General features: G+C 38.0%; 1 protein-coding gene across 2 annotated transcripts in view; it reads left to right on the top strand.

Moving 5' to 3' along the window:
• The window catches only part of BBX (BBX high mobility group box domain containing), a 291,476-nt gene that overhangs the window by 184,247 nt on the left and 83,899 nt on the right, over window positions 1-23,330 (top strand). For both annotated transcript variants that reach the window (XM_081086560.1, XM_081086561.1), the window contains 2 exons: window positions 6,137-6,379; window positions 20,613-20,808. In XM_081086560.1, coding sequence (XP_080942686.1) covers window positions 6,137-6,379; window positions 20,613-20,808 — 439 coding nt within the window. The remainder of the gene's footprint in view (window positions 1-6,136; window positions 6,380-20,612; window positions 20,809-23,330) is intronic.

Genomic DNA, 23,330 nt, shown 5'->3' with positions numbered 1-23,330 from the left:
TCCTCTTCAGTCCACATCCGGTGATCTCATCCACACTCTTAGTCGTAGTACCTTGATAATTGATACCTCAGTTCATTATCCCAGCTGGAACTTTGCTGAGAGCCACTTCAAATTCTGCCTGCTCATTACTCATCTTTCTGCTCCCACTAGATCTGATTGCTTTGAGAAAGCGTGTTCTTTTTGTGTATGAAGGAGTCTTGCCACTGAAGCTATAAACAGTCTTCCTTTTGCAACCTTTAAATCCAATTATATACCACTCTTGGCTCTACCTCATAAATTAATATTGTCTCTGTTCACACTTACCCATCCTCATGGTTACTGCCCTGACTCAGCCCTGTTCCCTTTCTCTCCTGGACAGCTGGAATAAACTTTTATCTGTTCTCTTAGTTTTGTTTCTCAGACATCTTTTCTGGATACCCTTTATGGTTTTTCTTCTGACCTTTTTCCTTCTTTCATAGAGAGAATAGAGGCCACCGCAAATGACTTCTTCAGTTTCCTCTCTACTCACCTGTGCATATTTCTCACTCCTTACCCATCTTTTCCTCCTCCTTTCCTTGTTCAGAGAAATAGGTTTTACTCCTGAAAAGATTCATCTTAAAATACAAGGTCTGTGGTCTTAAGCAGGGTTTTCATATCCTGGTCTAGTACTAGTATTTATTTGTTGCAAAGTATTACAATACTCGGCTTTGGTTGAAAGAAAAATAGATTCAGGTAGTTTTTCATTTTAATTTAATGTATTTATTCAGCTATTTACCTGTTGATTCATTTTTTGGTTAGTTACCATTATTATTTAGTAGTTAAAAACATATTTTTTATGTCCATACTTGGCAAAATAAGAAGTTGGCTATCTGTGTTGGTCCCTCCCAAGGTTTTTTATTGGCCCATACATTCTGAAACCACTTGTTTACATGATTAAATTCATGTGTTTTTAGGTGACAGAACACACACTTCATGAACTTGATCCTACCTTCTATAATCTCATGTCCCAGATCCCTGTTCTAATCTGCTATTGAACTGCGTATCCATGTTTTAATAAACCACTGAGCCTTAATCCCTGTTAGTTCCCCCATTGACCACCTGACAGATTCTAATTCACCTTTCAGAATTTAGCCCAGACAACACCATTCCTAGGGAGACTGTGTACTTCTACCCATCTACTGGTGCTTTCATTATCGCACTGGCTCCTTGTTGTAGTCAGCATACTGCTTTTAATTTATTCACATATGTCTATTTTCCCCTCCCCAACCAGTAAGCTCCTTGAGCCAGGGTCTTGTTGTTCATCTCTTTTTCATAAAACTCTTAGCCTGAGTTTTATGAGTTAGTAACTGTATCAAAAGTTATTCTTTTCTGAAGGGAAATGTAATTACTTCCTCAACCTATATAATACATTTAAAAAATATGTTTTATTTATCTTAGAGAGGTATAGAATCATCATTGAGAGGGAAACATCGATCAGCTACCTCCTGAACTGGGGATTGAGCCTGCAACCTGAGTATGTGCTTTGACTGGAAATCGAACCCATGACCTCTTGGTTCATGGGTCAGTTGATGCTCAACCACTGAGCAACACGGGCCAGGCCATAGTACATTAAAAAAAATTTATTGTTGAAAGTATTACATTTTTTTCCCTTTTCCCCCATTGACCTCTTCTAACCTTTTTCCCATGCCAGGCCTTCACCACACTACTGTCTGTGTCCATGGGTTATGCATTTATGCATACAAGTTCTTAGTTTGATCTTTACCCAACCACCTCTGCATTCCTTCAGAGATTCAGTAGTCTGCTCCATGCTTCTATGAATATGGATCTATTTTATTCATCAGTTTATTTTGTTCCATGGATCCTTCCTTTTTACTGATGCATAGTATTCCATGGTGTAATTGTACCACAGCTTTTTTATCTACTCATCTTCTGATGGACACTTGGGCTGTTTCCAGTTCTTAGCTATTGTAAATTGTGCTTCTATGAACATAGGAGTGCATACATTCTTTTTTATTGGTGTTTCAGGTTTCTTAGGATATATTTTTATAAGTGGGATCACTGAGTCAAATGGCAGTTCCATTTTAATTTTTTGAGGAAACTCCATACTGTTTTCCATAATGGCTGCACCAGTCTGCATTCCCAACAGCAAAGTACTACGGTTACCTTTTCTACACATCCTACCCAGCACTTGTCATTTGTTGTGTTGATGGTAGCTATCCTGATAGGTGTGAGGAGATGCCTCATTGTCATTTTAATTTGCAAGTCTGTGATGATCAGTGACTTTGAGCATTTTTTCATAAGTCTCTTAGCCATCTGTATGTCCACTTTGGAGAAGTGTCTATTTAGGTCCTTCGCCCATTTTTCAATTGGATTGTTTCTCTTCCTTTAGTTAAGTTATATGAGTTCCATATGTATTTTGGAAATTAACCCCTTATCAGATATAACATTGGCAAATATGTTCTCTCTGCAGTGGGCTCTCTTTTCATTTTGTTGATGGTTTCTTTTGCTGTGCAGAAGCTTTTTTATTTTGATGTAGTCCCATTTATTTATTTTCTCCTTAGTTTCCTTTGCCCTAGCCGATGTGGCTCACCCCTAACCACATCTTGTGAGCTGTTGTGGAGGTGCTGACCAAACAGAACAAAATGCAACACAACAAAACATGAAACAGGAGAAACAAAACAGAAATGTACACAGTACCAATACAGCACTAACAAAAGCAACCACCAGAGAAGAGAGCATTAGGAAAGAGAAAAAAGAGCAAGAAAAAATATGAGGGGAAAACAAAACAAAAAAACGCACAAACAAAATTAGAAAAGGAGGGGCTAAATATGTAGATGAAATGCTGAAATAAAGAAAATACATATAAACAATTAGAGAAGTAAGGAAAGGAAAAGGATTTAAAAGGAAGGAGAAAAGAAAGAAAATTGGAAAAGGAAAATAGAGGAGATAGTGGATAGACCTAAAATAAACAAGATGAGAAAGCAGGAGAAAAAGAAAAGGGGGGGGTGGGGGGGCGGAATGAGTAGTGAAAAAAGACCAATGAAAAAAATTTGATTCAGAAAAGGGAAGAGGAAAATTAGATAGATGAACAAAACAACAGAGACTAGAATAATAGCAAATCAATAAAGCAGATAGATAAAGAAGATAGATTTAAAAAGGTGACAAAAGAAAAGAAAGAGAAAAATAAGAAAAGATAAGAAAAACGGGAGGAAAAAAAAGTTTAAAACAAATAAGTGGCCTTCTGTTCAGTGGAGTTCAGTACCCCATGGGAGCTCGCTTTGGATCCCACTCTTCTGTCTGCTAATTCTGGGCTTCCCATCAGGTACTTAGGTGCTAACCACTGTCAGTGATAGTCTTTTGGCTTTCAGCAACCTGCTTGAAGCTCCAAGCTATCTACTGTGGTACTGTTTGTGTCTGTCTCCACAGGCCTTGGTTGCAAGCATGAGGAGCCAATCTGCCCTCTAAAGTAGGTTTGTTAGCACCATGGGGCCAGGGCTGGGTCAGCAAACTTCCCCTGGTTCCCAAGTCTGGCTTCTGCCTGCCTTTGCCTGCTAGCCAGCTGTCAACCTCAATCACTCAAAAGTCCGTTTCTGAAGGGGCTGTAGGCGGGAGAGGTGCTGTTTAGCTTTTAGGGAATGTGGTGGGTATGTTTCCCTGTCCAAGAGCTATTCCTCTGTGAGTGGCCCAAAATGTTACTCTGTCTTTGGCTTGACAGAGATCCTTGTATGTAGACTAAAGGGGTAGGCTGGAAACCTGGAGTTTTTTTATCAGTTCTCCTGTGTGGGGAAAGTATCAGTATAGGTCCTAGGGTAGCGAGGTGGACGGCCCCTCCTTCAGTCCAGTTCCTGAGGGCTCCTTGAGACTATTCAAACCTGTAAACTTGGCCTCTGATTTTGGTTCCTCTGAAAAGGTCAAAATGCAGGATATGGCATGCAGGACTCCTGAGGGTGAGGCAAGCTGTATCACCTAGGGCGGGTTTTTTTTTTCTGTTCCTTCCCTGCCACTTCTGGGAGCAGCTAGCTCCTCAGGAAAAATGGCCGTTTCGGTTTGGGGGCCTGTGACCAAATGTTCCTGGGTGCTGTTTTTCCAAGTCTCCCTGCAATGCTTCCCACCCCAGACTCTACTTAGGCACCTCAAGTCCGGGCCCCCCTCCCTGCTCCAAAGCCTTGGGTGAGTAGCTGCAAATGAAAATTCCTGTGCTGTAGGGGTGGAGGGCACAAAGAAAGAAAACCAAAACGAAACTGTGGCTTTCTCTCCTACCGGCCCTGTTCCATGGCTCCAGGCTCTGCCGCGGCCAGCAGGTCTGTCGCCTTCCATGGTGGACATTAAGTGGGTTGCTGGTATGGGCTCTGGCGCTCTAGGCTGTAGAGCCCAGCCTGTGTTCTGGGTCAGCTCCTCAGGACCTTGCCCTTTCTACCAGTCTCCAGGCGTTTTCTGTCCTTCCTTGATATGTCTCCTCCTCAGCTGGACCTCAGCTGGTAATTCCAGCTGAATGTTCTCCAGGATAGTTGTATGTCCAGTTTGGCCCTGGGATGAGGTGCACAACAGGCCAGCCTATTCAGCCACCATTTTTCTCCCCATAATACATTTGTTAATGCCTGTTTTTCTTTAGCTTCTTACTCAGTTTCAGAATGCTAAATAAATATTCCTTGAATATTCAAATTATTATTAATGATTGTATACGTAATAAGAAAAATCTGTAGCCTTCAACCCAATAATAATCTATAATGGATTTCCAAATCAGACTGCTGTGATTTAAAGTTTATTCTGTACTATTTGTGTTTGAAAATAATTGATGGTTAATTAAATGCATTTGCAATACTTACTTTAAACTTAAAAGACTTTTTAAAAAAATACTACATTAGATTAAGCTAGTGATTTGTCCTAGAGTATCTTATCTGTATATAAAAGAACACAGTTACCTTATGTAGTGGTTCTCAAAGTGTGATTTTCAGACCGGCAGCATCAGCATCAGGTGGGAACCTTTTAGAAATACAAATTATTAAGGCCAACTCCAGATCTACAGAGTCAGAAGCTCTGGGAATTGGACCTAACAATCTGTTTTAACAAGACCTTTGAGGATTTCAGTGCTCATCCAAGTTTAAGAACTACTGCCCTAATGTATAATGCAGACTGACAACAACTTCAATCTTCTTGATTTTAACTATGAAACAATAAATTAAAGAAATGCTTTTAGTAAGCATTCTGGACTTCTGTTCATGGTTGCAATATTTCTAAGATATATTCTAAAATCATAATTTAGAATTAGATGATGATTGACTATGCTAATATTTTGTGAGATTCAGTGATCAGAGATGTGCTTTAAGAAATTTAATCTTCAGCCAGGTGCAGGAAGTCTTTATAAGAGGTTAAAAGCAGAAAAACTAGGCCATTGACTAGAGTGGTAGTAGTAAAGTAGCATTGAGAATTACACAGATGCAGTGGACAGGATCAGAGCTTTGCAGAGTCCTTGAAGACCTTGAATGAAATGAAATGCTTAGAAAAAGGGGGGATTCAGAACTGATTTTGAAGGTTTAGGTCTGGATGAGTTTATTCCTATCACCATAGTATTTCACTAGACTGGAAAATATTTATAAGCTTGAAAATTTACAACGTAGTTATTCCTTCAAATAATGTTACATGTCTATTTTGATTTTCACAGTAGGAAGCTCTACTTATGATTTGCACATAAACATTGAGTATTATATTTAGGTTTTTATGGTCTATTTTCATGGTAACATTTTCATGTTTTTGGCCATAGGAAAGCACTTTATAAAGAGGAGAAAGACAACTCTTAATATTTGTGTGCTTTATGTGAATATTTTTGTTAATCTTGAGACCCATATACCACAGAATGGGTTTATTCATTCAACAGTTAAGTACTAATGTTATACCAGACATTGAGCTAGGTGCTGTGTAAGCAAATACAACACAATATAATATATTCTGTAATAGACATGCTCAGGTTACTGTAGAAACTAAGCAGAAGAATACATTATACGTTGTTTACCAGCCACTACTGGTTAATAATTTTTTTCTCAATTTATAAGTTTTTTAAATGGTGCTAAAAAAATGCAATTTGAAAACCAAGACTAAATGTTAAAGCAGAATTATCCAGGGTGTGTTAAACATTTGGCTTTTGTTTGTTTGGTAATAGGTTCAACTTCTTGGGGCTGATGGCCTAGAGCAAGATGTTGCTGAGACTGAAGATGATGAATCACCAGAGCAGCGAGCCAGGAGACCAATGAATGCATTTCTCTTATTTTGCAAACGCCATCGCTCCCTTGTCCGTCAGAAACACCCCAGACTTGATAACCGAGGTGCTACCAAGATACTGGCTGATTGGTGGGCTGTTCTTGATCCAAAGGAAAAGCAGAAATACACAGACATGGCCAAGGAGGTAGGTTCCAGGAACAAGGTTTAAGGTGTGGTTGTGAACAATCAATCCCATATTCCTCTGTCAGCAAATATGAAGGCCTACCAGCAGGAAGGTGAATCCTGAATTAGGTGTTAAGAGAAAACATAAGAGGTTTATTCCTATTTCTTTTCTTTTCTTTTTTTTTAAATACATTTTTATTGATTTCAGAGAGGAAGGAAACAGGAGAGAGAGAGAGAGAAACATCCATGATGAGAGAGAATCATGGATCGGCTGCCTCCTGCACACCCCCTACTGGGGATCAAGCCCACAACCCAGGCATGTGCCCTTGACAGGAATCAATCGAACCTGGGACCTTTCAGTTCGAAGGCCGATGCTCTGTCCACTGAGCCAAACCGGCCAGGGCTTATTCCTATTTCTGAGTTCTGAGTTCACCTTTCAAACACTAGTGGAGTGCCAAGAGCAGTCTATTACCAAGAGATTTTTTTCTCATTGTATGTACTCTACTGATTGATTTTTTATGAATGGTGATTTATTACGAATGGGTTTTTTAAAATAGTTTTTCTAGGAATTCAGCTCCTGCTGTCAGAAAGTGCCTGTGGTAAAGATGACAATCTTAGGTTACTTTGGTTGTGTCATGGGAAAGAGTTGATCAAGTTCTGATGCTATATAGCTTTGTGACAGTATCTAAGTCAATCTCTGGGTTTCAGCTTTCTTCTTTTTATGTTAGAATGAGGAAGTTGGACAAAAATTTGTATCCCTTCCAGCTCTAACATTTTTTGATTTTGTAATATATAGAGCTTTCAAGAGATATGCTTTGATTTGTTTCTGTTTTGTAGGTAGTGCAGCATGAATATTTAAAACTAGTAAATGATAAATGGCAGTGGAATAGGATGTACAGTGGCATGTGCATGCATGTTAACAATGTATAGGCAGTAGTTGGTGAGAAGCATTTCCATGCAGGAAGGCTATTCAGAGAAATTGGATATTAATTCTATAATGATAGCAGTGACTAAACTTCTTCAAAAATTATACTCTGGTCTGTTACTAAGTTAATCTGAAATTAATGAGAGTTCTTTGTACATTTAAAATATAATGTGTAATGGATTTATCAAGTAATGGGAAAAAGGAAAGCAATATCATTGTGATTAAACCTGAAAAGACTAATTCTAACTTTATTTCTTCAGTGTTGCCACTTGCAAATAATCTTGATTCATGAATTGTGAAAACCCTGCCACCCAAGCATTTGGTTAAATCTATGAAAAGATGAACCAGCAGGTGGCAAAATACAGTGTTTCAAGCGACACATGTTATTAGATATCTCAGTGTGTGGAAAATAATTATTTTAATTGCTGTAGTTTTATTGAGTTGTTTAACAAGCTAACGTGGAACATAAAAATTTATTAGGCAATGTTCAGGGAAATTTGAATCCAGAGTAAATGATGAGTCTGCCTATATGCTATGTAATTAATGCTCACATAAGGCTTTTGGAATTGACTACTGTTAGAAACAGGATTTTAACTATGTAGAACATCTAGAGCAGTGGTCGGCAAACTCATTAGTCAACAGAGCCAAATACCAACAGTACGATTGAAATTTATTTTGAGAGCCAAACTTTTTAACTTAAACTATATAGGTAGGTACATTGTTATTAACTTAGTTAGGGTACTTTTAAGGCTTAGGAAGAGCCACACTCAAGGGACCAAAGAGCCACATGTGGCTCGCGAGCTGCAGTTTGCCGACCACGGATCTAGAGTGTTTAAAATCAATTCCAGTAGCCTACATGGTTTTAAATGTTTCAGTAGATTCCCACTAGCTTAACAATACATAGTAAAACTTTCTCATTAAATAGCTTTAGATCTTTTCATAGTCATTCATGCTTATATGGTAAATAAACAATTATCTGAAACCTCATAAGACCCTGCATTAGCCTCCTATAATTAAACAGTTGAGTTTGTTTTTGGATTGCTGTATTTGGATAACAAGCAGCCTGTACCAAGTATATTATTTATCCCAACTACTGCTAATTTACCAACTCAACAGGTGACCACTTTTAAAAAGAGGAAGTATTATTTTTATATAGGAAATCCCTTACTAATTACTTAGGGTTATAATATTTGCCATAGTGGTGCTGTAATGAAATTGTTAAGGTGGTCCCCTACAATCTATTATAAGTGATGATCATAACTGATTCTTTATCTTGCTTCTTACCTAGTTTATATATGTTCTTATTAAATGTTGTCTTGTTTCCAGTGCACAGTGTGGATAATTCAGCTACTTCCAAAATCGTTATAGGATTGGTTGCTATTCATAAGTGACACTTCCTTGTTTCAGTTTATTTACAAAATGGTTTTGAAATAAGTGCAGGTAATTGTGATGTTGCTTTTGTGTGTGAACATTGCAGTCTTGCCGAAACCGGTTTGGCTCAGTGGATAGAGCGTCGGCCTGTGGACTGAAAGGTCCCGGGTTCGATTCCGGTTAAGGGCATGTACCTGGGTTGCAGGCACTTCCCCAGTGGGGGATGTGCAGGAGGCAGCTGATCAATGTTTCTCTCTCATCGATGTTTCTAACTCTCTATCTCTCTCCCTTCCTCTCTGTAAAAAATCAATAAAATATATTTAAAAAAAAATATTGCAGTCTGAATTGGAATATCTGTTTAATAAACAAAAACTTACTGCTTCAGTGTACCAGGTTTTGTGGTGGTTGCTAGTGATAAATATGTTCTCAGTTCCTCAAGGTCCCCCTCAGCCTATCATTTTTATAATTGCTTTCTATGTGTAATCTTTCAATTTTAAACACCAATTTAAAGTGTGTTCCCTATTAGGACAAGACATATTCTTTCAGCATAGTTGACTGTGAATGTGAATGCTGTCATTATCAATGAGTAAGAAATACTTAATTTTTTCCTTTTTGTTTTTAAAAGAAACATATTCTAAAACCATCAGTGAATAATAATTAATATAACTTTAGAGAATTTTTTTTTTTTTTTACCTGCTAGAACTTTCTCTGACCCTTTCCTTGCATGATGGTGCAAGTGTCGTGGCTGTTCACAGGTTCTGATTTCTGACTGTGGCTGCCTGTTAGGACACCCAGAAATAATATTACTTTTCCTTTTAATATCTTTATGTATGCACTCTTACAAATATAGGAATACAATTCTTTCTTATTGCCTAGGATATTGCTGGAACCATCCACTATTCACTTAAACTAATAGTTATAATTAATTCAGTCAGTTTAGAGGATTGCGTATCTTGACCTTCACATTGAGTGGCATCAGTGCAAAGACGAGGGAGAATCCGGGAAGTCAAGGCAATTTTGAATGACCTTTATATTACACTCTTCCTTCTTTTGTGTAGAATCAGAGACATGAGGCTGAATGCATGCATTTGTTGATTGATTGATTCATCGTTTTACATAAGTATAAGCATGTAAAGTCAGTTGTGATTGTCCAGATTCTTTTTTTTTTTAATTTTTTTATTTATGTTTACTATTGTTGAGAATATTACAGATGACTCCCTTTTCCCCCACATTGCCCCCTTTACCCAGTTCCCACCCCGCCACAAGCCTTCACTATCCTATTGTCTGTGTCCATAGGTAATGCCTTATGTACATATAAGTTCTTTGGTTAATCTCTTCCTGCCTCTCATCCCCACTTCCCTCTGAGATTCCTCAGCCTGTTCCATGTTTCTATGCCTCTGGTTCTATTTTATTCATCAGTTTATTTTGGTCATTAGATTCCTCGTTCATTTATTTTTATTTTTAGATTCAATTGTTGATATGCATTTGTTGCCATTTTATTGTTCATATTTTCTTCTTCTTTGTAATAACTACGTTTCTCTTGCTGCTTCTAAGATTCTCCTTCGTCTCTAACCTTTGGCATTTTAATTATGATGCTTCTCAGTGTGGGCTTCTTTGGGTTCCTCTTTTTGGGACTCTCTGTGCTTCCTAGACTTGTAAGTCTATTTCTTTCACCAGGTAGGGGAAGTTTTCTGTCATTATTTCTTCCAATAGGTTTTCAATGTCTTGCTTGCTTTCTTTTCCTTCTGGCACCCTCATAATGTGAATGTTGGTATGCTTGAAGTTGCCCCAGAGGCTCCTTACACTATCTTCATATTTTTGGATTCTTTCTTTTTGCTCTTCTGATTGGGTGTTTTTTGCTTCCTCATATTCCAAATCCTTGATATTTTGAACCCTTGTAAATTATTCTTTACTTCAGTTAGTGTATGCTTAATTTCTGACTGGTCCATTTTGAAATTCTTTGAAATTCAAACTAAGACCCTTGCTATGATGCCAGACAATCCAGTTCTTCCCCTTTTGTCTCTGGGTCTCCCTGAGCCCTTACCCCAGTGCTGAAGCTCAGAGGGAGGAAGTCTGTGTATGTTCATGCAACAACCCTTTAATAGTAACTGTCTGGGTCTCCAGCAGACTCAGTGTCACTCAGCCATAATCCCCCTGGTTTTTACAGCCTGAAGTTATGGGGACTTCTCTTCCCAGCTCTGGAACCCTGGGCTGGGGGTCTGGTGTGGAGCTGGGATCCCTTACTCCTCATAGGAGGCCTCTGCTGCTGAAATATTCCTCCCGATTGAAAAAAATGCCACACGTGGGTCCCAGACCAGCCCATTCTGCGCCTCTGCTCCTCCTACGTCTCAATGTGCTTTCTTCTTCTCTAGTTGTAGGATTTCCATTCAGCTAGCTTTCAGGTGGTTTTGAATGATGGTTGTTCTGTATTTTAGCTTTAATTTTTATGTGATTGTGGGAGACAGTGAGTACCATGTTCACCTGCTCCTCCATCTTGGTTCTCCTGTCCCCATTCTTCAGAACAGGGATCTCCGGCTCTTTGGAGTTAGTATCTTGACCATTTATACATTTGTGGAGCTAAGATCCTCCTGCCTATTTGATTTTAGCTCCCTTTTACTATATGGCAACTTGCTTTAGATGCCTGAGAGATAAGTAGATTTGAATAAGTATGACAAAAATGGTAACAATAAAATGGGACTTAGGGGAAGCCGCTACCTGTGCTGGGGTGGGGGTATTTCAGAAAAGGCTTTATGAACTTGACGAGATCGGGCGCGTTCAGGGTGGTATGGCCGTAGACGCTTTATGAACTTGATAAAAGCTGGTCTAGGCAGGTAAGGATAAGAGCAGATGTGGGAGAGTAAGAACAAGTTCAAAAACAAGAAAATTTGTTTTGTTTTACCCTAAGCCTAGAATATGTGTAGGAGAGTGATAAGAAATGGTGATGTGAAGGAAAAATTATGAGACCAGGCTGAAAAGTTTGGAGGCTTAGTTGTATACCAATAAAACAGCTATGAAATTAAATGCAATAAAATGTAACTTGAACATAAATTATAATAGCCTTTTGTGAATGTTGGTATCTGTTGTTGTCAGTACTCTAGCAAATATTGCCATTACCATAAAACTCCATGAAGTTTTTAGTGATTAGTTCTTCCTCCATATTTCAAGATAAAATTAACCTGTTTTGGGTTATTTATTTGCACCTGGGTTACTTTCTGTATAGGCCATTCATTCCCTTATTTTGGTTTCATCAGAAATAGATTCTTCTCCCAAAAAGATAAATTCTCATTTTCTCATGTATTCTAACTGGCAAATTTTTGTTAACTGTCATGTATCGTGTTTAACAGAACTTGTATTACAGGCTTGCTGTGGCTGTGGCACCTTGCATACTACTGCCTGAGAGTAGCACCTCATTTATCCAGCATCCTTGAGAAACTGATGTTACACATTGTTGCTCCTTTAAACACTTTTTATTTCATATATTTATCCTGGAGATTTTGTTTAAAATTTTGTTTACATACTTTCTTTTTTTTTAAATATATTTTTTATTGATTAAGATATTACATATGTTTCCTTATCCCCACGTTACCCCCTACCCCCCCCCCCCCCCACTCATGCCCTCAACCTCCGGTGTCCGTGTCCATTGGTTAGGCCTATATGCTTGCATATAAGTCCTTTGGTTGATCTTTCCCCCTTACCCCCACCCTCCCCTACCTTCCCTCCAAGGCCCGACAGTCCAATCAATGCCTCTCCATCTCTGGATCAGTCCTTGTTCATCAGTTTATGTTGTTCATTATATTCCACAAATGAGTGAGATCATGTGGTATTTATCCTTCTCTGACTGGCTTATTTCACTTAGCATAATGCTCTCCAGTTCCATCCATGCTGTGGCAAATGGTAAGAGTTCCTTTTTCTTCTTCCTCTTCTTGAAGGATACCTTTCAGCATTTCATATAATGCTGGTTTGGTGGTGGTGAACTCCTTTAGCTTTTTCTTATCTGTGAAGCTCTTATCTGACCTTCAATTCTGAATGATAGCTTTGCTGGATAAAGTAATCTTGGTTTTAGGTTCTTGGTATTCATCACTTTGAATATTTCTTGCCAGTTGTAATCTGGATGGTCCCACTCTGACCACTGGGTACACTGGCTCTTGGATTGAAGGAGGTGCTAATTTAGCCTCTGCCTGAGGTTACCTAGCAGGAGCTACGAAGAGAACTGCAGGTTCCCCTTCCTTTTTTGGAGTTTGGAGGTGCCCAGATGAGGCCCAGCTGTGAAGCAATGCAAGCTGCTGTGGGGCCTTGGCCTTCTCTTGGAAGTTCTGGGTCTGTCTGGCCCAGCTGCAATTTGTTAGGTAATTTTCAGGTTGCAAAGGGCCAGGGTATTCATATGCAAAAGCCTCTGCTGCAGCCTGGGTGGGGTGGGGTCTCAGGGAATCAAAGGGCGGAGCAAGCAGCTATGGCTGATCCTCAGGCCTGCCCTAAGGGGCCCCGTGTCTCAGTGTCCTGGTAATTGCTGCAAGCACCTCTGAGGGAAAGTTGCCCTCAAGTTCCGAGTTCTGCCCACTGCCAGACAGTCCAGTTTCTCCCCGAATGAGTCCTGGGTCCCCAGAGACTTCCCAGAACTGGAGTTCAGAGCAGTCGGGAGCTTGTGACTCCCTCCCGATTCAGAAAGACAGCCGCATCCTCAGGTGCCAGCCCCTTTCTGCGTGCGCTCGAGCCTCCTTACCTCTGCACTTTACTTCCGCAGCTCCTCTGGGTCTCAGTGTGCTTTTCTCTTTCCTTCTAGTTGTAGAATTTCCACTCAGCCAGCCTTCCTGTAGTTCTGGATGATGTCCGTTTTGTCTTTTCGTTGTATTTTTGAAGTTGTTGTGGGAGGCAGCAATTTCCGGTGTTTACCTATGCCGCCATCGTGGTTTCTCTCTACATACTTTCTTAATTAAAGTATTCAGATTGCCTTTTGAATTATTTGAAAATTTCAACTCATTATTTACAAACCAGAATTTTTTTATAATCTGTAATTTGGTGAGACCTTTGTGAACAGTTGCATTTTATTCACATTTCTGTCTGTGTATCAAATGAGACTATTTTGTTCTTTTGAATTCCCTCTTTGCTTTCCCATGTGTCTTTCTTTTGGATCTACCCTCCACTGTATTGACATTTTTCTCCCTTCAGTTCTTTTGGCTACCTCTAATGAAATGGCTTACTATCTATGGGTTTTCTGAATGTGGCTTAATTAGACACCCCCCACCCCAAATTTTTCGGCTCTGTGTTTCACAGTATTCCTTGTTTCTGAGACCTTTCCCATTTTTGTGTTTCAGATATCAGTGCTTTCTTACTGTATTTTAAAAAATATTCCAGCATTTGTCTTTGAAATGGTAATAATCAATTTCTGAATATTGCTCTGTTTTGTTCAGGTTTCTTTTATAAACATTTAACTCATTTGCTCCTCAGATTAATCCCATGATATAGATATTATTTTTGAAAAGCTAAAGATGAGGACATTGAGGCCTAGAAAAATTAAGTGACTTGTCCAAGGAAGCAAGTTAGTAATAGCATAGCTGTGGTTTTCATACTTGGCCCTCTCCCTTCTCAGACCTTTCTGAGTTTCCACATCTGGGAAATAGCAGTAAAGATGCCTACCTTCCCAGGGTCAAGATGAGATACAAAAGAAGTGATATAGGTATAAACATTCTATAAAGTTTAAAATGCTGTATAAATGTTAGTTTTATTGTTATTCCTGACAAGCAAACTTGTTTGTTTGTATTTAATACTTCTCTACCTAGTTATTGCTTGCTTTTTTCATTAGGAACTGTGAACACAGTGAAGGGCTATAGAAATGCAAAATTTGTCTTTGAAAAAGAATGAACAAAACCAAATGTATCATTTGCCCAACTTGGCAGATACTGTCCTATGTGATTAATAGCCCCCAAGAAAATAGATGTTCATTTAGGTGAATTAATGACTTGATTTCAAAATATCAATTTGCTAATTGTTAATAAACACTATAATTTAAATATTTCAATAAAATAAAAGTATAAGGACTTTATAATGACCCCATAAACAGTGATAGACATCATAGTGAGTGATAAATTAAAAATTTGAACTGAATCCCTTAAAACTCATTTTGATGTTGGTTTCAGATGTTAATATTTAGATGACTGAGGGGCCTAATTCTGAAACATCATGTAAGATGTTCGCTAGTTTTATAAGAAAGTTCTAGTTAAGAAAGATGCTGTCACTATCACTCAGATTTCTTCTCTTTCTGAGGCACCCCCTTCCTCCCCTCCAAGGTTGACCTGCTAGTAAATTCTTTCCCAGGTAGATATCATATCCTCTGCTACGAATCATTTAGTAATATGTGTTGGTGAAAATCAATACATGTAATGAAAATGATAATACTATTGTCCTCATGAAGGAATTATTACCAGCACCAACTATTTTTAAAGCACTGGTGATAATAAAGACCAGCTTAAATGAACTTCTGATGTAGAGCTGTGCTGAAGACAACATAAAGCAGGAACAGTCACTGACCATAATCATTTCTCTATCTCTTTCTCTTTCTCTTTCTCTTTCTCTTTCTCTTTCTCTTTCTCTTTCTCTTTCTCTTTCTTTCTCTCTCTCTCTCTCTCTCTCTCTCTCTCTCTCTCTCTCTCTCTCTCTCTCTTTCTCTTTCTCCTTCTCTTCCTCTTCCTCTTTCTCTTTCTCTTTCTCTTTCTCTTTCTCTTTCTCTTTCTCTTTCTCTTTTTCATATTCCACCTACCCACCTCTATCTCAGTGCTTTGTGAGTATCAACTAGACACTGGGGATTAAAAGAGCATGGATCAGTCTCTGCCTTCATATTGTTTATAGCCATTAGCCACACAAACATACAGGGTGAGGAAAAAAGTAGGTTGACATGTGTTCATATGGAAAATAATATAATAATAATAATAATAATATAAGAATACACTGTGTTTTCCTGTACTTACAACTGTAAGCCTACTTTTGCCCTACCCTGTATTATTTCTTTTTATACATGGTCCATAGGCCTTTCCTTGGCTCAGGCATGAAAAAATGGTTTTTCAAAAGTCGGTAAAAGGGGAAGCTACCTATGGTTTGAAGAACAAAGGACAAGCAAAAGCCCTGGAGTGTGTGGCTTTTATGGAAAACAGTAAAGAGAAATCACTATGAAGGTCAATACACTGTCACTATCACAATATTAATCTTCCAAAATCTTAAATTCAGTGTAAATGAGCAGTACCAAGACAGTATTCATTAGTCCAATCATGTACATATTGAGCAAAGGAGTTAAAAATGTGGACGATAGGGAAGAGAATAGGAATTTAAAGATTAGATGGAGAAGCTGTAAATTCATGCAAAGACACACAGGTCAATGCAAGCAGTGTATGAACAAGTGTAGTCAGAAGCAGAAAGAGCCTCAGCCTGTGAGGATGTCTCTCCGTCCCTGAAACTAGGCACCTCATCAATCACTTGCTCTGATTCAACTGTAAGAGACAACAGAAAAGCTTAATCATTCTTTGTGATGAGGTTATTAAGGAAAGGAATTACAGAGAAGTCTGTGTAAGAAAGAAATGAAGGAAGAGTGTATTAGTCTGAAGCAGATAGCTGAGTGAAACTACTGGCATGCTGGTTAACCATGTGGGCAAAAATCCATCATCACAGGATTAAAAGGGCCGAAGAGATCGGCTCCACTCATCTGGATCCTTGCTGAGGGTAGGAGAGAAAACTCAGTTATCTTCTAAGAGCATCCATGTTGGGCTACTGGTACTACCTTAAAAGTAATTTACTAAATATAATTTTCAAAAATCCCCTAGTAAAAGGTCACCTCATGATTTCCATTCCCCGCGCCCCCCCCCCCCACACACACACAAATTTCCAACTCATTAGATAACTTAAAGTGATTCTACTTTACAGACGCAGCCCCTGACTTACAAGGTGCTCAGTAAATGCGGGCTCCCTTCTGTCTAATCCCAACTACCACCACATTCCATTAGCAATAATACTAAATCACTGTTCTTTAGTGATGGTAGTAAATGCATCCATTTTATGACAGCATTTTGCCTACTTTATATGTGACAATGGCATTGTTATATACCAAAGACAAGACTTTATATTTATCTTTTAAAAATATTTTTAATTGATTTTTGAGAGAAAGGGAGAGGAATAGAGAGAAAAATTGATGAGAGAGAAACATTCATTGGCTGCCTCCTGCACCTCCTGCACACACCCTCCCACCACCACAACCTCCCCTCCCCACCCCGCCACCACCACCCAATCCGCCACCACCACCCAATCCGGGATTGAGCCCACAACTCGCGCATGTGCCCTGACCTGGGATTGAACCAGTGACCTCTTGGTTCATGGCTCAAAGCTCAGCTACTGAGCCACACTGACTGGGCACCTTATGTTAATGTTTTAAAAATTGGGTCTCAACATTAATTTTCCAGATCATTGATGAGATTGGCAATTTGATTTTAAATTTATTAACTATTCTCCAACAGTTTGTTTTTAATGCTGGGAAGGGGGTGCTACCTAAAAGTCCAGTAGTATTTCTAGTTATTAATACAGTCTAGAGCTCAACAGAGTGAAAGAGAATGGCAACCCTGGTGAAGACCATAAGTAATAAGGGGCCCTGGGAATGCCTATACAAAAAAAGATAGCTGATTCTGGTGCAAATATGTGAAATAGCTCCATAAAATAAAATCTACCGGAATTTTGGAGGAGAGATTGCACGGCAAATTATCTGATATTTTAAAAAGAGATATAACACTTTTTTATTTTATAACTGCAGGGGGCTAAGTGAACCCCTAACATACATTTTGAAACAGCTATAGTTCTCTGTGGCAAGCAAAGTCACATTATACATGGGTGAAAGAGGAAAGGAAGACTTAAAAAATGGCACTAATCTCTACTTCCTTGGTTCTAGAACCTTTCCCTCACAAAATTTTTAAAAATTATCATTTTTTAGATAATAAGACACAATAGCATTATCTGATCTGAATTATTGTTGCTTAGTTATCTTTACTAGAAAGAAAATTAGACTGTTTGATGTGATAGAACATTGAATTAAGTTTATGGTTTTGACAGAACAAAAATATTTTAAGTTATACATTAACCTGTAAAACTTGCATGATAAAACCACTCCAATAAATGTCACACACTTCAAAAACTGACTTGATTAAGTGGCTATGGAATGGCTTGGTTATTCTATTATGGAAAAGTCATAAAGGAAAAACAGAACATAAGACTTAACTATTGATTCTGTTACCTAAATTGGCTGTAAGGATTACTGTGGCAATTTTCATATATAAAAACATTTTAAAGAATAATTTTACCCCCTAATTTGGGTAGTTAGGAGAAAAGTCAGTTTAGTAAGTCTGTATTAATAAAACACCAAAATGTCAGAATTTCTTTTTAATCTAATTTTGTTACTTTTTAGAAAGTGAATATGGATCTGGGTGAGTAATATTATCTACATTTCTGAAAGGGTAAAATAGATAAATTCATGTTAACTCATTTGAATTGTAAAATGCTTGTTTTGGTGTTTTGTTTTTTTTAATGTGTTCACTGAGGTTTAGTAATTTCCTTAAACACTATAAACTTTCTTCTCACAAAATAGTTTATGGCATGAATTATTCAAACGGTGCAAAAGTTAACTTTCATCTATACCCCTTTGAAAGATCACAAATTCCAAAGTTGTCAGGACTTACTGTAGTAATTGAAACTTTCATAACTGGAACTTTCTTCTTATAAAACTGCCAAATTCTTGAAAATTTCTCATGACAAATATGTTAATTCATTTGTTTGAAAGTCCTTTGTCACTTTATAGAGTGGTGACCTTTGTCCAAATGACTGTTCATCTGACAAACCTAGCCTGTGTGTCTTCCCCTGGAACACAATAGTGATGCATGTGTCTGCTACTTCCATTTTCACCTCTCCCTGCCATTTGTTATTTCCACCTCCGGACAGCAGGCCAGGCTATTTGTCTTCTCAGCTTAATATGTAAATGCCCCCATGCACATGTAGGATAGGGTATTTCTTCTAACACATTTGGTATCTCCCAATACTTTCTGCTGTGTTGTGGTAAATTCTATTTTTTTCTGGTTTTGTGTCCCATTTTAATTATTTTTGTAAGAAAAGTATAACTGTATCTTACAGTTTTTCATGGTTACCTTCCTCCTATATGTTCCTATATATCAGTAGTCAGATATACAGTTTTTATTTTAAAAAAAAAGGAAATATTTGAATTAAGATAATTCTAAATAATTCTAAACCATTGACTAGATACAGTACAATTTTCTATATGATTTTAAGTGAAGTGCTGAAAAAAGTTTGTTGTTTGGATTACATATACTTTATAGCAAGGGTAAAGGAAACTTTATTTCCCATTTGGCTAAATGAAAAGCTTTGGAGCTTATAGTGATAGTTCATTTTACACACAAAGAGACCATTTTAAAAGGCAAATTTATGGGATTAAGAGAATTGCATTAATTTAATAGAGTATCCAGCGGTAATAGCATATAATAGTTGAAGAACACATGGAAAATCCATTTTATTGGATGACAATTTTTGGCAATTGTATATAATAAAAGGCAAATCAACCAAACAGCCCAAGGACCGGTCACTATGATGTGCACTGACCACCAGGGGGCAGATGCTCAACGCAGGAGTTGCCCCCTGGTGGCCAGTGCTCTCCCACAGGGGGAGCGGTGGCGGGCTCCCACCTCCACAGCAGTGCTAAGGATGTCCAACTGCCAGACATCCCCCAAGGGCTCCCAGACTGCAAGAGGGTGCAGGCCAGGCTGAGGGAGAGCCTCCCCTCAGCCCCCTCCGAGTGCACGAATTTTGTGTACCGGGCCTCTAGTGTATAATAAATAGCAGTAAATAGTTTTTATTTAATTTAGTCAGGAAAGGGGAAAGAAGTGGCAGATGTGGGAGAAAGAGCTACAGGAGAAAGCCACAGGAAGATAAAGGAGAAAGGACACTGTCAGTGAAGGCTGAAGCCTCTTAGTAAAAACAAAGTTTGTGATGGATTAATTGCAACATCACACATTACAGCTCTAAGCCCATTCACATGAGTGAATACGTGTGCTCATTACAAAGCCCTGGGATGTTGGCAGGTGCAGTTACACTTTACAGATGGGGGAATTGAAGCTGAGAAAGGTTAAACAACTTGCTTAATGTCCACAGATGGCTGATAGCATAGATGGATTTTGAACTCAGGTCCCCAGAATCACCCAGTACTCTCTCTTCTATGTGGCCTTGCATCCTCAAATGACTGAAAGTTATATATTATGTGGCCCTACCTTGTTCCCCTTATTCTGTTCTCAATCTTGGTTCATTTATCCCATAGCTGATTACTTTGCTCTGTTAGGCTTGCCTACATCAAAGCACAGGTTTAATTTTCACTGTACTTACCAAAATAAACAGTGAGCAGAACCTGGTCACTGGCCTGTTCACACTTTGTAATGTGTATCAGATACCATGCTATGCACCTCTGTTTACAGCAACCCTAGGCATTTGGTGTTATTTCCCGTCTGTGGAGACCAAGGCTGAGGCCCAGATGTGTTACATTCTCCAATTCTGGTCTCCATCCTTGGCCACCATAGTCCGAGTGGAAATGTTAGGGTTTGAATTCTGGGTTTTCTGTCTTCAAAGCCTTTTGCTCTTTCCAGGACAAATAACTCCCTCTCTCCACCAAAGTCAGCTTTTTGTATACTAATAAAATATTGAGGGATAAAAGATAAAAAATTGCCTGCTTCTGTACCCTCATACCACAAATGAACTTTTTAGTAGATGAATTCATGTTCTGAATTGTCATCCCTACTACAAGGAAAGCCATTGAAATTACTGAAAGTGGGTTTGGGTTTTTTTCAATCATTATCTATATAGCGTAATGATGTGAAGTCTGCTAGAACATTTTCAATCTACGTGTTCATTAAAACCTGTTACTTATTCTTTATAGTATAAAGATGCATTTATGAAGGCAAATCCTGGCTACAAATGGTGTCCTACCACAAACAAGCCTGTGAAGTCCCCAACACCCACTGTCAATTCACGAAAGAAACTATGGGCCTTCCCATCTGACTCTTCAAGAGACTTGCCAAGCCCCAAGAAAGCAAAGACTGAAGAAATGCCTCAACTTAACTTTGGAATGGCCGGTGAGTTTAGATACTATTTCTACCAGTTCTTTATTTAGGCAGTACCTTCCCAAAATAATACAGAGAGAGAGATAGAATAAAATAGAGAAAGAAGCAAAATATATGATCAGTAGGAAATAGTGGCAATATTGCATATCTTAAAGCTTTGGAGCGTACATAGAATGCATATGTATAATTAAAGGAGGTGTGAATTCCTGACATTGTCATTATGGAAAAGCAGACAGCAATGTGGAGATGGTCAGGAGCTCAGGGAGTTTTATAATGTAAAAACATAGTTTACAGACATACACAGTAAGCTATCTGAGTAAGTACCTTAGTTAGTATGGGTACTTAAAGAGCCACAATTATGTAGATCATCTGAGGATGTATCATCTAGGGCAAGAATATGAACAACTTCATCACAAGTCTGAGATGAACCTGACAGATGTTTCTTAGAGGGAATTCCCATCCTGCCCCCAATCCTGTATGAGCCGGGCAAATTTAAAAGTCCAGGTGGCCCCATTTGTTATGGGACCTTTAATACTCTTTGGGTGGTAAGGAATGCTAAAGCATTTATAACTGTGAAATAAAGTATTTATACTCACCCTGTAAATGGCTCTGTCTTTCCTGGAAATTGCCATGGTAGTACTCAAAAGAGGAATTTTCCAGGATGAAATTGTGAGATGGGCAAGGAGAAGCAGTGAAGTTGAGGTTGAGCTATAGGATTCCTGTGTCGTCCTTACAAGCAATTTTCTTCTGAATGAGAGCACTTAACCATTTGTAATATAGGGAGCTTGGGAATGAGGTTGAACAATATTGTGATGACACTTTTTTTTTTTTTTTTTTTTTTTTATGGCCAGTAGGCCTAATGTGATTTAATCATAATATGACAAAGTATGTGGTGGTGTCATTTATAAGCCTAAGGAATGCATTCTAATATAATGGCGGCATTCTGGGAGAACAAGTCTTCAGGTGATTGTTATGTAGGTGTCCGTAGTATAATTCTAGGCGAGCTTCCAAAATGATACTTCTACATATCCCAGAAGAATCAAAATGGAGATCTTTCCTCATTTTAGCTGTCACTTTGTACTATTTTAGCTTCAGACCACTTGCTAGTAGTCTTGGTGAGCATTCTGGACTTCCCACACCATTGGAGTGTTTTATAAAACATCTTATTATCAGGACCAAAAAAGAATATATGGACAATGGGCTTCTAACTGAATTCCTTCAATTATTATTTATCTTCCATTGCTTTTTCTTTCAATTTTAAATCTAGGTCAGTCTGTGTAGTGTTTTTGTTTGTTTGTTTGTTTTTATTTTTTAACACAATGGCTCTTTACAAACCAAACATAATTGTAGGTAAATTACAGAAAGCTATGAATGGTAGTACCATTCTGTTTATAGTACCATTTCTGACAGTTTATAAATCTAACTTACATACCTACAAATTAAAAGTGGGACCCAGACTTTCAACCAAGATATGTACAAGTCAGCTTTTAAAAATTGTGCTCTTTAGAGCAAAATATAGGAAAGAAAAAAACAACATCTTTTTTGCATTTATCTCATGTAAAGGCTTGTGATGGATGTTGGAAATCTAGGATCAGAGCCCTTGTTAAGTATATACTAACTTAACAAGGTAACATTGGCTGATACTTCCAGTTATTCCCTTTTCAATACAATGAAAGCACATTAATTTGCCTTTAATTAAAACATGGTCCTTAGCTGTTTGAATCTAAGGGTTACTGTAGGACTCTTGGGGGCCAGTTTAAGCTTTTCCTCAACATGGAATCTCATTTTTTGTTTTTTGTTTTCCCAGTAGTTTTTGTCACACAGCATTTTGCTATTTTGAATAACCTCAAAGCAGCCAGTTGTATGATTTCCCAGAAAGGAAAGCTATGTAGAATTTAACTTAGAACAAGCACTCTCGGTTATATAAATATATTTTTGATATTTGTAATTAACATTATATAAATATAAATATAAATTAATATAAGGTATGTTGGTAATTTCTTTGTCTGTGTTTTCGTGTCATTACATCAAACTTCTTGCAAAGTCACATTGGTGTATAACTTAAAATCATCATATGTATGTTCTTATTTTACTTTATCATTTGAAGTAACACATTTTTATCTTTATTAGAAAGCCATCATCCAATCCTCTTGATCTCTAAAATGATAGCGGCAAAATTATTTAACTGCGCAGAGAACCAAATTAAACTTTTCCATTTTGCTAAACTCATTTCCCCCTCCTGATTTTTATTTTTAAATAGATTTAAGTATCTATTTTAACAGCCACAATAGTTCTTGACTGTAAAAAGCCTTATTTCATCAAATCAGCATGCTCTTGTGTATTCTATGTGTGTGTCTTCCTGTGGCCACCTTTCAACATTAAGCTTGACCTCCTGATCATATGGTGACATATTTTCCGCTCTAATTATCTTTTCCTTTTTTTTTTTTTAACTACCTCAGATTTATTTATTTTTTCCAATTTTTAAAATGTGGTCAGAGTTGCTTCATGAGTTCTGGAGACAGATTGTATACAAA

The sequence above is a fragment of the Myotis nattereri genome (assembly GCF_964212035.1).
Source record: "Myotis nattereri genome assembly, chromosome: 3".
NCBI classification, from domain to species: domain Eukaryota; kingdom Metazoa; phylum Chordata; class Mammalia; order Chiroptera; family Vespertilionidae; genus Myotis; species Myotis nattereri.
This window is presented reverse-complemented; position numbering and strand designations above follow the sequence as displayed.